Below are 14,978 nucleotides of genomic sequence, written 5' to 3' on the forward strand. Positions count from 1 at the left end.
TAAAACCTTATTGTTGTTATTATTATTAAATATTTATAAATATTAATTTGATAAAAAAATAAACTATTGATAATTTCAATTAAATAATAAAAAAAATACTCTGGTACACAAAATAACAATTACTTATTTTTTACTATTAGTTATAGCTTTATATTCTAACTTAATGGCCATGTAAAGTTTAAAATTACATTAATAATTACTTGTTTATGCCATCTTTCCTGCATAGAAGTAAACATGTTTTACAAAAATTTGTTTCTGGCCTTATTCTGTTAGGCTTTTGGAAAATAATAATTTATTTTATTTTATATTTTATATTTTTATTTCATTGTATTATTTTTATTCTATTTTATGTATTTACTTATTTATTTATATTAATGTGTATTTTAACAAAACTATTTATAATTATATATATATATATATATATATATATCCTGGTATACAAAATGACAAATTTATATTAAATGTTAATAATGTGATTATAAATCTAATTAAAAATAATTATACTTTATTTATTTAAATTTGTTTGTAATTTATTTTTATGAATATTATGATTTATAATATTTACAAATAATTTGTTACATAAATGTATACTTAAGTGTTTATAATTTATTTACAGATGTAATTAAAATACAAAATTATAATTTGTTTATTTTATTTTATAATTATTTATAATTTATAATGTATTACTGTTATCATTTTTATTTTGTTTTTATTAATATTTATAATTACAGTTAAAATAAAGCAAACAATATTTCTCCTTTTTTTTTTTTAATAGTGTCATATTCTAACTCAATGGATGTTCAAAGTTACTTGACTTCTATAGAAAAAGTTTGCAAAAGAAGTAATTTCTCTGCCTTGTTCCTTGCGTTCTCACAGGTTGTGAAGTGCTTCTTGGCCCAGATAACCTCGTCTGCAAACCATGTGAGTTCTTTAGAGAGAGAAAAAAGATGTCAAATCCAATTCATCCGCTTTTGTTAGCCAAGCTGTGAAACAGCCTTAAACAGGGATCTCAAATGAAGCTGAAACCAACCTTACTCTTCTTTCTCTTTCTTCCCTGACAGTCTGGAAGCCCAAGACGCTGAATGTTTCTCAGCTCGGATCTAATTTGCATGTTGTGTTTGACCACGCCCCCTCCACATTCGGCTTCACCATCTACTACCTGTACTACAAGCTCAGACAGGAGGGGCCCTTCAGACTCAAACGCTGCAAACCTGTGAGCATTTTACCTAGTAACTGCATTGGAAAATCCTGCCGCAAATTCATAAACATTTGCATTCATAATTCACCCCAAATGCTCACTCTCATGTCATTTCGAGAAGGCGTTTGCTAATGTTTTGCATGTTTGGGGTAACCGTAATTGTTTGCATATTCTGTTAGCTCTGAAGAGTTGCACACACAGTGAGATGTGGCTGGAAGTGAGATGTTGAGGGTTAATGCTTCCAGCAGCGTGTAATGCTCTTCCCAGACAGCTGGAATAATATATAGTCTTGTCCGTTGAATCGCCGCTCTGGGAAATGGACGTGTTCTGCTGCTTTCCACGCTTTGGTTGTGCTGGAGACGGAAATGTAAAGAGAAGAGAGCTTTTACAGCAGCACTTTGTCACTTAGAAACTGTCCTGGGAGTTAGAAGACGGCTATCTGTCTTTCTTTTGGCTAAGGACACATGTATTTTTGGTTCAGGACTAGCTCTCTTGAAGGGATAGTTTACCCAGAAATGGATGTTTTGTCATCATTTACTCACCCTCGTGTCACTCAAATGCATTTGGCTTTCTTTCTTCTGTGAAACACAAAAGGAGAGGTTTGTTCATGCTGCTCCTTTTCATACAGAGAAAATATGCTTTTAGGCTAAAAAAATAAAATAAATGATAACATAAAGAAATGGAAGACATTGTCATGAGTCTGGGTCCTGCGGTTCTTCCTTTCACCACCAGAGGTCACCATTTCCCGTCCTCCCGGACTCCACTCCCCTAACTGCACACACCTGCTGCATATCATTCACCTGACACTCATTATTACACCCTCAGCTGTTCCCCATTGCCACAGACTGTATAGTCTCCTTTCTCTCACCACTCTGCCTGGTTGTATTAATGGCATTATTGTAGTGTTTGCTCTGGTCTGGGATACATGCACTGTGTTGCCGTCTCGTATCCCATTCCTTTACTGCTTTGTTTTTTGCCGTGTTGGCTTTTTTGTTTATACTAAATACCCTTACCTGCACTTGGACCCAGGCTCTGTTTTTTCCACGGCTCTCCCGAAGCGGTTCCGTGACAGACATATGACAGGAATTTAAATTAGTGATGATATAATCATTACTAATAAATTACATTATTATTATTATTATTATTTGATCATGGTCATTATTTAATAGTAGTAGTAGTAATAATAATAATTACTATTATTATTAAGAAAATGACAGTACTACTAGCAATAGTAGTTGACAAGCACATTACAAATAAAATGTATAATAATTATAAAAATTAATATAATATTAAAATTATTATTTATGCTATATAATAATTGTTAATGTTTGATTTGAATATTTATTTATTTGTACATTATTATTATTATTAAAAATATTAGTACTTAGTAATTATTATTTAATAATAATAATAATAATAATAATAATAATAATAATGGCAATAATAATTATTATTAATAAAATAAACTATTATATATATTAATGAGAATTTATTATTTTTGTAAAAATGATCAATTATTATTATTATTATTATTATTATTATTATTATTAATAATAATAATATAAATAATAATAGTTATTATTATTAGTATATTATATACTATATAATTATATATTATATGTAACATGTTAATATATTATATATAATAAATTTATTATTATATTATTATTATATTATTATTATTATTATTATTATTATTATTTACATTAAATAATAATAATACTATTAGTAATAGTAATTGAGAAAATTGCATTACATATAAAATTCATAATAATAAAATTTAAATTATTATTATTATTATTATTAATAATAATAATAATATTGGTATTATTACTACTAGTAGTTTTTATTTATCTTCTATAAATTAAAAATAATTATAATCATTATTATTTTGCATTTTGTTTGTGATACACTTTTCTCAAACCCTGCGTGCAACAAGCAATTAAACATGAAATATTAACACATATATATACATGAAATACACAACAGGTTAATTAACTACAGAAAGATAAATTACACTCCATGTGTAAATGTGCACTTTTATGGTGTTTTTTTTTTTTAGCTATCCCTGTACGTCTTTGGCTGAAACAGTCTTGGAATCACAGTGTTAGGATTGATTTCATTTAGAGGTTTTATTATTTCAGCACCAGCATGAGGTGTTTCATATTTGTCATTTTGGAACACGACCTGGTTCTTTTGAACCATATTATTCACATCTTCTTCCTATTAAAGGGTGTAAAAGCATTGTCCTGACTCTTTTCAGAAGAGCGCAGCGGTCATATCTTAGCCGGGCCGGACAGCATTGTTTGTAGCTATAATAGAAAGAGGTGAAATTTGAGGTGAGCGATGCCACCAATGGGGGATTCCAGAGTTCAGATGCTCTATGGGTCTCTGTGAGATCATTGTTAGCATTTCAGTTTCCCACCACTGCTTTCTGAGTGCATTATAGAAACCCTGTTTTAATGTGTAGCATCTGTAAACATATACTACAAGTTTGGATCCTTGTGTTTGGATGTTTAACTGAATTTAAAGTGACAGGGTAACAGTTTAACGGTTTATTTAGCTTTTTACAGCCTTGCTCTTAAAGTAATGGTAAAGGTATTTATTAGAAACAAAATTCAATGCTAATATGTCTGTGAATACCAATTTTTCAAAGATAGTTTGCTGATAATGTATCCTCAGGTCATCCAAGATGTAGATGAGTTTGTTTCTTCATCAGATTTGGAGAAATGTAGCGTTGCATCACTTGCTCAGCAATGGATCCTCTGCAGTGGATGGGTGCCATCAGAATGAGAGTCCAAACAGCTGATAAAAACAATAATCCACAAGTAGTCCACACCACTCCAGTCCGTCAGTTAACATCTTGAGAAGACAAAAGCTGCGTGTTTGTGAGAAACAAATCCATCAAGACATATTTCACTTCAAACAGGCTAAGATATGAGTCTATAATCCATATTAATGCTTCCTCCAGTGAAAAAGTTCTCTCATCTGAATCAGGAGAGAAATCTGCACAGTTTACAAACCAAAACAGCTCTAAACAAATATGTGGCTGGATTTGGAAGTGAGACGACAACAGAAGATGGACTTTTTCACTGGAGGAAGCGTTCTTATTGATTATGGACTCGTATTTTAGCCAGAAGCAGTGTTTTGAAGTTAAAAACGTCTTAATGACGGATTTGTTTCTTACAAACACAGCTTTTGGCTTCTCAAGACATTAACTGTTGGACTGGAGTGGTTTGGATTACTTGTGGATTATTGTGATGTTTTTATCAGCTGTTTGGGCTCTCATTCTGACGGCACCTATTCACTGCAGAAGGATCCATTGGTGAACTACATTTCTCCAAATCTGATGAAGAAACAAGCTCATCTACATCTTGGATGATCTGAGGGTGAGGAAATATTCAGCAAATTTTCATTTTTTGATGAACTATGCCTTTAAAAGGGTCTTATTTATTAATGAAGGCCACAAAAAGCTCTTGGTTTATGGAATGACCAAAATATTGTGATTTAATCCATTATATTTCATTGCATGTAATTGTGCATAAAATGCATTACACATTTGTTAATAACGTTTCTCTGCTTCCCTTGCAGGAGCAAAATGGCCCCAAAACTACATGTGTTTTACAAGATGTCACTCCAGGAACTTATGCAATAGAGGTTTGAGCATTATTTATATCATACGCAGTTAAATTAGTTTCATTGAATGCTTATTGAATAAATTCACTTTCTTATTCCCACAGCTTCGTGATGACAACAACACGACCAGAAAACAGACGCAGTATCATGTGAGCCAAGGTAAAAAACAGTGAAATTTGTACACTTTGTGCATGTTCAGCATCTGTATTTGCACTGATCAGATGTTGTTTGTTTGCAGTGCATTCTCCGTGGGCCGGACCGATCCGCGCCATGGCCATCACCGTCCCGCTGGTCATCATGTCGGCATTCGCCACTCTCTTCACCGTCATGTGTCGCAAGAAACAGCAAGGTGCGGTCCGTCATTATAGCGAGACTCAGGTTTTCTCTCTTTTGTGCGGTATCTGTAAGCCGATCGGTATAATCTGACGGCACTGACGAGGATTAATGCATGATGGAATCTAAGCGTTTGCGCTCACGCCATTCTGCTGCAGCTCTGCTTGAGTCACACAAAAGAAACTCCTGTAAGCCTGTTAGTGTGTAATGCATCTCACAGAAGCACAACTCACTCGTTACATGTGCATTTCCTCAGAATAGCTCGCATAGATGTTCAGTTTCCAATGTTTTGGGAAGATTTCCTTCACAAAACCTTCTAAAATACCTTAATTTGGGCAGTTACTGTTATTACTGTAAAATCTGAAAAAAGGTCATTTTCGGGAAAAAAATTTAATAAATTGTTTGCAAAGTCGCCGACATGATTTAGTGGCACAACAAGTCTATTCTGGTCTCTAGATCAGTGTTATTTTAATATCACTGAGATATTATCATTTTTATTAATATTTTGAAATCATTGTTGCTTTTGTATTTCCTGTTTTATTTTTTATTTTTTTCCCTCTAGTTTTTATTTTTCATTTTAGTTTTAGTTATTTAGTGTTTTATTTATTATTGTTTTGTTATTTTTTTTTATTAGTACATCAAGATAATCTAAATGAAGATGAGAAATGTTGCTTTGGCAACTCACTGAAATAAAACAAGTTTAACTTTTTTTTATACTTTATTTCTGTTAAAGTTTATTTTATTTCAAGTAACAAAGCTGTTTTTATAGTTTCAGGTGTAGTCAACTAGCTGAAATATGTTCAAGGTTTTTAGCATTTTTTTTAAGTTTATTTTATTTCAAGTAACAAATGTTTATTTTTTTGTTTTAGTTTTGTTTATCTAGCTTCAAGAAAATAAGTTTGTTTTTATAGTATTTTATTTCAAATACTATAAGTAATTTTATCACCACAAGTCATTTTTTATATATTTTATATCAGTTTACATTTTTATGGTTATATTTTAGTCAACAAGTCCACATTTTTATTTTATTTTATTCTATTTAACATTTATTTAATTTCAAGAAACAAAAATACTTTTTAAATGGTTTCGGTTTTAGTCGACTAGCTAAAATAAAATACATTTTTGGAATATTTAGTTTAGTTATTTATATTTTATTTCAAGTAATGAAATTGGTTTTAAGGATTTTAGTTTTAGTCAGTTAGCTGAAATTATTGTATTATTTAATTATTGTATTATTTAATTTCAGTTAACAAAATGTTTATATATGGTTTTATTTTTAGTTAATAACAATAAACCTAACTATGTGTAGTCTTCAAGTCAGTAATATTTTTCTATTAATTCCAGTATTTAAAGCTCAAAATATGGTACATTTTTGTAAAGGTGGATTGGGGTGATGTAAGACAAAAACATCTGTTGCTCTAACATGGACATATTAGGCTTTACTTTCAGTCTTACAGTGCTCTCATCATATGGAAACAATAAATGTGCTTTTTCCCCACTCGCAACAAATCTCATTTGATCCTGGTTAGATTCACGTCTCTGATCTGAATTCCTCTGCAGAGAACATCTACTCCCACCTGGATGAGGAGAGCTCAGAGTCTTCATCTCTGACCACGGCGCTGAACGCAGACAGACCCTGGCCTAGACCCAAGATCTTCATCTGTTACTCCAGCAGAGACTGTCCCAAACACCTCGCCGTCATCCAGAGCTTCGCCTTCTTCCTGCAGGACTTCTGCGGCTGTGAGGTCAGGCTTTACCTGTTTGTGTTTCAAAATTAGATACACTACTATGGAAGAATTTTAGGGACTATTTTCAAAAGGAATTACAAATTATATTTTCAATTGTTTTCCACATGTGGGTGCATACATTGTGACATAATCTAAATGCAGTTTCAAATCTTGCATTACAGTTTTCATTACAGTATGCGAAACACACAGTGACTGCCACATTTCAAATGAAAAAGCAAAGTCCATTTGAAACTGTGTTTCCCATGTCTTACGAGCTATGAGCCTGTCATATTTAAATAGCGATATTAATTACCACATTGGCCTTTTCACTTTCTCTGCTTCTTGCATGTAACTTGCCAAAACTCAAATGGAATCGCAATTCCTTTTGCATTTGAATTTCCCATGTCTTCACAGAAAGCTGTCAATCAATGTGGGGGGTGGGACTATACTATGGGGCGTGTTTGTAGTGGGAGGTGACGTCACTCACAGACGACCGTGCCGAATGCTTTGATCAATGCAGGTAATCGGTAAAGGCTCCGCTAAAGGCAGCAGCCAATCAGTTCATGCCTGTGTGAACGAACAGAAAACCTTCCTGGGACAATACATAATTTTTTTATAATATTAATAATTATAATAATCTTTTTTACCCCAAATGCAGCGATTATACCCTGCTAACAGTGGGAGCAACAACGGTATTCACTATTACCCAAATGCTTTTTACCTGTCTCAAAATTTCTCACTGTTTCTCTCATTCTGATTGATGCAAGTGAGTAAACAGACAGAGCAATTCTACACTTATTACAGTACATTTTATTCCTTTCTTTTAATCTGTAAAAGAGTGATGGAAAAAAAAAACCTGCCAATCTATATTTATCTACCCATTTTCCACCTTTATATATTATTTCATATTTGAACAGTTTTAATCCGTTATGGAGCACGCGTCCTATGGGCAGTTTTCTACATTTCTTTGTAAGAAATCACAAGTGTAGAATTGCACTGTCTGTTTACTCACTTGCATCAATCGAAGTGAGAGAAACAGTGAGAGATGTCGAGACAGGTAAAAAGCGTTTGGGTAATAGTGAATATTGACCTATTGTGCGTACCGTTGTTGCTCCCACTTTTAGCAGGGTATAATCGCTGTATTTGGGGTAAAAAAGATTATTTTTTTATAATAATAATAATTATTATAATAATGTATTGTTCCAGGAAGGCTTTCTGTTCGTTCACACGGGCACTGATTGGCATACTTCCATACAAAAATTAAGTACTTCCATACTTCCATACTAAAATTCTTCCATAACTGATTGGCTGCTGCCTTTAGCGGAGCCTTTACCGATTACCTGCATTTGCAATTCCTTTTGAAAATAGTCCGGAAAATCCTTCCATAATCCTTCCATAATGTTACACTCTTAAAAATAAAGGTGCTTGACGATTCCATAGAAGATCATTTTTGTCTAAATGGTTCCATAAAGAACCTTTAACATCTGAAGAGCCTTTCTGTTTCACAAAAGCTTCTTTGTGGCGAAAGAAGGTTCTTCAGAGTATAAAAAGGTATGGAAGAGATGGTTCTTTAAAGAACCTTTGACTGAATAGTTCTTCTATGGCATCGCTGTGAAGAACCTTTTGAAGCACCTTTATTTCTTAGTGTACAAAAGATATCTGTTTCACATAACTGTAAACTTTCTATTCATCAAAGAATCCTGAAAAATAAAATTGATCTGTTTCCACAAAAATATGAACTGTTTTCAGTATTGATAATAATCCGAAATGTTTGTTGAGCAGCAAATCAGCATATTAGAATGATTTCTGAAGGATCATGTGACACTGAAGTAATGATGCTGAAAATTCAGCTGCGCATCACAGGAATTCTATTTGACTATATATTCACATAGAAAACAGTTATATCAAGATTGCAATAATATTTCAAAATTTTACTGTTTTTACTGTATTTTTGATAAATTAAATACAAACGTGGTGAGAGGAAGAGACTCCTTTCAAAAACAACTTATTTCCAAACAACTTTGACTGGTTTGAAATGTGTGCGGATGACGCTCTCTAGTGGCAGAAGAAAGTTGAATGCTGTTTGATGACTCAAATTATTCCACAGATAGTAATCCAGATGTCAACATGAAATTAGAAATTAATTTATTTACTTTCCTCTTACTTGTTCCTGGTCATGATCCCGGTCATGAATCATCTGTGATTGTGATCCAAAGAAAACACATTACAGCAAGGTTTCATTTGTTAACATTAGCTACATTTGTAGACATTAGTCGTCATTAATCTTAATTATTGTTCATTTCAACATTTGCTAGTGCTTGCTTTTTAAAATTAAAAGTTGTGTCTTTTCACATTAGTTAATGGACTGTAAACTAACTTGATGAACTCAATGAACTATTGTTTATTTATTAACTAAGGTCCCTCAGTGGTTTTCCACCAAAATAAAAGCTCTATAGTTAAATGTCTGAAAGTAAATAAATTAAGAAAACCATTAATATAATTATTGGAATTTAACTGTTGTTGTGTAAAATAAATGTATAATAATAATGACTATTATTATTATTATTATTGTTATTATTTTAAATATATAATTAGTTTATTTCCTATATTTTAAATAATGATTAAATACAGTTGTTTGAATATTATTATGAAATTATTCTTACTCATTTTTTTACAGTACAATAGTTATATTTTTATTCATTGTTTAATTTTGATAATTTGATAATTAAAATATATGAATAATAATTATCATCATTAATAAAAGCTGTATATTTACTGTTGTTTATTGGAAATAAAAAAATATTATCATCATCATTAAAAGTTATTTTATAGTATTTTATATTAAATAATGATTAAATACAGTATTTTGAATATTATTTAATACACTTTGCTTTTTACATTACGTTACATATCTCTTCATTGATTGTTTAATTTTTAGAATTTTAATAATTACAATATATGAATAATAATAATAATTATTATTATTAATAAAACTATTTTTACTGCTCTTTATTGTAAATTAAAAAATATTATTATTATCATCATCATTAAAGGTTATTATATTATTACAGTTATTTTGAATGGAGAAAAACAGGTTTTTCTTTTCTTTTCTTTTCTTTTTTCTCCAGCTGATGACATGCCTGTTCATGTGTATTTGTGGGAAACTTTGATGCTTTTAACTCATTGAATGCAAAATAAAACTAACTGAACCAGAAGTTGTTGAATCACAGTGCTCTTTATCAAGGCACTTCACCTCAAGCCACAGTATAAAAGTCTTTGGCACCTGACTCATTTTCTTTAGGTGCTTGGGATCTGACTCTCTCTGTCTGTGTGTGAATGCTCAGGTGGCGCTGGATCTCTGGGAGCACCTGGAGATCTGTAAGGAGGGTCAAATGTCCTGGCTGAGCCGGCGTCTCAACGAGGCTCACTTCATCATCACCGTCTGCTCCAAAGGCCTGAAGTACTTTGTGGAGAAAAGACACCGTAAAGGCAAAGCCACGTCGAAGGAGAACAACCGAGAACCGACCACATCTGACTCCACTGGAAACAGGGACCTGTTCATCGTGGCCACGGCGATGATCGCAGAAAAAATCAAAGAGGTGCATCTGAAATCCTCGGACCTCTCGCACTTTATGTCGGTGTACTTCGACTACTCTCACGAGAGCGACATCCCGACTTCTCTCAACCTGGTGCCCAAATACAAACTAATGGACCAGCTTCCCAAGCTCTTCGCCAGACTCCACTCTCGCCAGCTCAGCCTGACCGACCGCGAGCCGCAGCCGCCCAACGTTAGCAAACGCAACTACTTCCGCAGCAAATCAGGCCGCTCGCTGTATGTGGCCATCTGTAACATGCACCAGCACATCGAGCAGGAGCCCGACTGGTTCGAGAAGCAGCTCATGCCGCCGCCGCCCAATAAGCGCCTCCCTCCTCCAGAGAAGCTGGACTCGGGGCTCGTCCTGAACGAGGTCAAGCTCAAACACCCCTCGGAGAGCGACTGTCCCGTGAGGAGCAACGTCCTGATGCTGACGGCAACGCCGAGGCTGGGACTGTCGCTGAGTTTGTCGCGGGAGGATCTCGGGGAGGGTTCGTCTCATCAGGACGTGGGGTCGTCTCGGCCTGATGGATCGGCCAGTCCGGTGGAGATGCCCAGAGACTCAGGGATCTACGACTCGTCTGTGCCATCCTCAGAGCTCTCCATCCCGCTGATGGATGGACTCTCACCGGACCACGACAACTCGTCTCTGGCCGACAGCGTGTCCTCCTCCTTGGGACTGGGTAGGTATTTAACATGTTTAGTATACAGTGGGTAAAATAAGTATTGAACACGTCACCTTTTTCCTCAGTAAATATATTTCTAAAGATGCTTTTGACTTGAAATTTTCACCAGATGTCGGTAACAGCCCAGTTAATCCACACATACAAATAAAACCAAAAAAATAAGTTCAGAATAGTGCTGTCAAACGATTAATCGCTTCCAAAATAAAAGTTTTTAAATAATATATTTGTGCGCACTGTATATATTTATTATGTATATATAAATACACTCTCATACAGCATATATTTTGAAATTATTTACATGTATATATTTATATTTATAATTTATATATATATATATATATAATATTGATCAAAATATATTTAATATATAAATATAACCTATTTTTCTTAAATATATTCATGCACGTGTGTATATTTATATATACATAATAAATATACATAATTATTTAAATAATAAAATAAAAATATGATTTTAAAATAGATAATAATAATAATTATTATTATTGTTGTTGCTAATAATAGTAATAAATAGTGCTGTCAAACAATTAATCGGATCCAAAATAAAAGATTTTGTTCACATAATATATGCGTGTGTACTGTGTATATTTATTATGTACATATAAATACAAACACATGGATGTATATATTTAAGAAAAATGTTATGTTTATATATATATTTATATATAATATAAAGTATATGACTATAAATATATACATGTAAATATTTTCAAAATATATACTGTATGTGTGTGCTTTTATATGTACATAAATATACACAGTGCACACATATATTATGTAAATAAAAACTTATTTTGGAAGCGATTAATCGTTTGACAGCACTAGTAATAATATAATAAATTACAGTATAGTGTTATGATTGTAATAACAATATTTTTTATTAATTTCTAACATTTAAATCACTATAAAGTTTAAATGATTAATTTACGATTATTATTAATAATATTATTAAATACTCATTTTTTATTTTACTGTAGTATTGAACTGAACTGTAGTGTGAATGCAATAATGTTTCTTTGATTAGTTTACTTTTTATAATTTAAACAGTACTAAAATAAAATGATTCTTAAATTGATAATATCAATACTAGTAGGAATAATAATAATAATAATTATAAATAGTATTTTTACAGTGCATTATGATTGCAGTAGTAATATATTTCTATCATATTTTTATAGTAATTTTGATCACTTAAATTACTATAAAATTTAAATGACTAATTACTATATTATTATTATTTCAGAATAGAGGTTTATGGCATATATATTGACCATGCTTGTGTTTTTGTGTGTGTAGGTGACGAGGAGCCCCCTGCTGTCAGCTCTCTGCACTGCACAGCTCCCACAATATGCAAAGCAGAACTTCATCATAACATCCACCAGAGTGAAGGACTCTTAGCCGCTGCCTCCACCTAGTGGCCTTCAGCTGTACTTGCATCGCCACTTTAATTCCTGTACTTACCACTGACATGGACAAGCTGCCAGCGAGTCTTCAACATACCTCATCAGGGAAAATCTTTGACGGATCGGATCTTAAGGGATTGAACATTGAGGTGTTTTGTCGAGGTGCTTTTTAACCAAAGTGGTTGTGTACTTAGTATGCAGCCGAGTCTGTGGTGTTACAGCTGTGTGTTACTACAAACCCCATGTCATTCAGACCTTCTTGCCTTAAAAGTGCCATGAAGCTGTGGACACGAGTGTGTTGTGCTGAATGTCAGTCGTTTTAACATGTAATTTCACTTTTATTTATTGCATTAACGTGCTTCAGTTGTGGGATAACATGAAAAGCAACAGACGTGTTTAGATTAGCACTTGGTGTTTTTCACATTAGCCCGGGGATCGTTTCACTGAAGCGGTTTGGAGGTAACGCATATCAAGAGCTTTTTAATGATTTTAGGCCTTTATTTGCTTTAAATGGATCTTAAAAAAGCTCAAAAATGTTGACAGCAGCATAACTAGATTAGAATAGGTCTAATGTTTATGACAAAGGGAAGTACAAGCTAAACAAGTGAGATGTGCCATTTTATTAACTTTATGAGTTTTATTTGTGTACTTTATCCAGGTTTTGTACAGTTTTTTTTTTTTAGAATATTAGAAGTGATTTCTACATTATATAAACTTTGTACTGTTTTATAGTACTCTAATGTAGGAGATACGACTTAATAAAACTAAGATTTATATGCAGTGTGACTTGAGTTATTTGTGAGGTTTCCTGTATTTGAAATGCAAAAATACACATGCCTGAAAAATCTGGTCAAAAATATACATATAAGACGTGATTAAAAACTTTAGAGTGACGTTATATGTGGGTTATATTATAAAATATAATATACAAGAAGTTATTTTAAGCTAAAAATAAAATCTAAAACAAAAAAATAATGAATAGGTGATTAAACACTCCAGAGTGACATTTTTAAATGATTTATATTTGCATACATTGATTTTTTTGTATACTGGAAATGTGCATATAAATCAAAAATGTATATATATTTATATTTTCATATAGGCATAGGTGGATTTTTTTGTTGTTGCTAGAAATATACATACATTTTAATTATCTCTTCATTATTTGTATTTCTTTAGTTTATTTTGCACACTTCTATCAGAAAAATCTGCACATATGCAAATATTAATAACTTAATTAGGCTATATATATATATATATATATATATATATATATACACACACACACATACATATAAATGTGACCCTGGACCACAAAACCAGTCGCTGGGAAATATTTGTAGCAATAGCCAAAAATACATTGTATGGGTCAAAATGATAGATTTTTCTTTTATGCCAAAAATTATTAGGCCATTAAGTAAAGATCATGATCCATGAAGATATTTTGTAAATTTCCTACCGTATATATATCAAAACTTAATCTTTGATTAGTAATATGGATTGCTAAGAACTTAATTTGGACAATTTTAAAGGCGATTTTCTCAATATTTAGATTTTTTTGCACCCTCAGATTCCAGATTTTCAAATAGAATCTCGGCCAATTGTCTGATCCTAACAAACCATACATCAATGGAAAGATTATTTATTCAGCTTTCAGATAACGTATAAGTCTCAATTTCGATAAACTGACACTTATGACTGGTTTTGTGGTCCAGGGTCACATATATATATATACAATATAATATATATATATATATATATATAAGACTGAGCTTTATGACTCCACCCCTTTTTTGCCAGGACACATAACGCTCTCTTCTCAGGGTTCAGGAAAGCAACGCACACTCTTCTTTGAGTAAAGAGAGAAGAGTGAATAAGCCTTCTTGTACGTGACGCTAACCTGTTCCGTAAACACACCACGCAGCCACCCGTGCCAAAAGTAGGGTGGCCATATGTGCCATTTATACGGGACGCGTCCTGACCAGGATTTTTATGTTGCCTAAAACGTCCAAAGTAGTTTGACCGATAACATGCAGGTATTTTACATAATCGACCAATCGTGGCGCGTGAGAAGGAGAGAACGATCAGAGGGGTGCAAATATGCGCACGTGCTTGTTTGTTCGTTCGACTTGAGTCTGTGCACCGATCATTGTATGACACCAAAGTACCGCGTGAGCGATTTGAAAGCTTAAGGAGCCGTCTGCTTTGCTCTCTATAGCTCTCGTGAAATAGTCATACAACGATCGATCTGCAGAGTGCAAACAGCCAAAACCTGGATATTTTAGGCAATATAGAAATCCTGGCAAGGGTGCGTCCTGTAAAAAGGGCCCGTATGGTCACCCTAGCCAGAAGGCTGATTGCATGGCAGTTTGAAGCTTGTCA

At 32.9% G+C, this 14,978-nt stretch overlaps 1 protein-coding gene across 1 annotated transcript in view; it reads left to right on the top strand.

Moving 5' to 3' along the window:
- The window catches only part of LOC306856658 (interleukin-17 receptor D-like), a 46,197-nt gene extending 32,822 nt beyond the window's left edge, over nt 1-13,375 (top strand). The window contains exons 6-13 of the mRNA XM_079396025.1: nt 877-921; nt 1,062-1,213; nt 4,790-4,855; nt 4,939-4,993; nt 5,073-5,183; nt 6,728-6,912; nt 10,239-11,172; nt 12,490-13,375. Of these exons, the coding sequence (XP_079252151.1) occupies nt 877-921; nt 1,062-1,213; nt 4,790-4,855; nt 4,939-4,993; nt 5,073-5,183; nt 6,728-6,912; nt 10,239-11,172; nt 12,490-12,608 (1,667 nt within the window). The 3' untranslated portion in view covers nt 12,609-13,375. The remainder of the gene's footprint in view (nt 1-876; nt 922-1,061; nt 1,214-4,789; nt 4,856-4,938; nt 4,994-5,072; nt 5,184-6,727; nt 6,913-10,238; nt 11,173-12,489) is intronic.
- The last annotated feature ends 1,603 nt before the right edge of the window (nt 13,376-14,978 follow it).

This window comes from Barbus barbus (assembly GCF_936440315.1).
Source record: "Barbus barbus genome assembly, chromosome: 37".
NCBI lineage: Eukaryota > Metazoa > Chordata > Actinopteri > Cypriniformes > Cyprinidae > Barbus > Barbus barbus.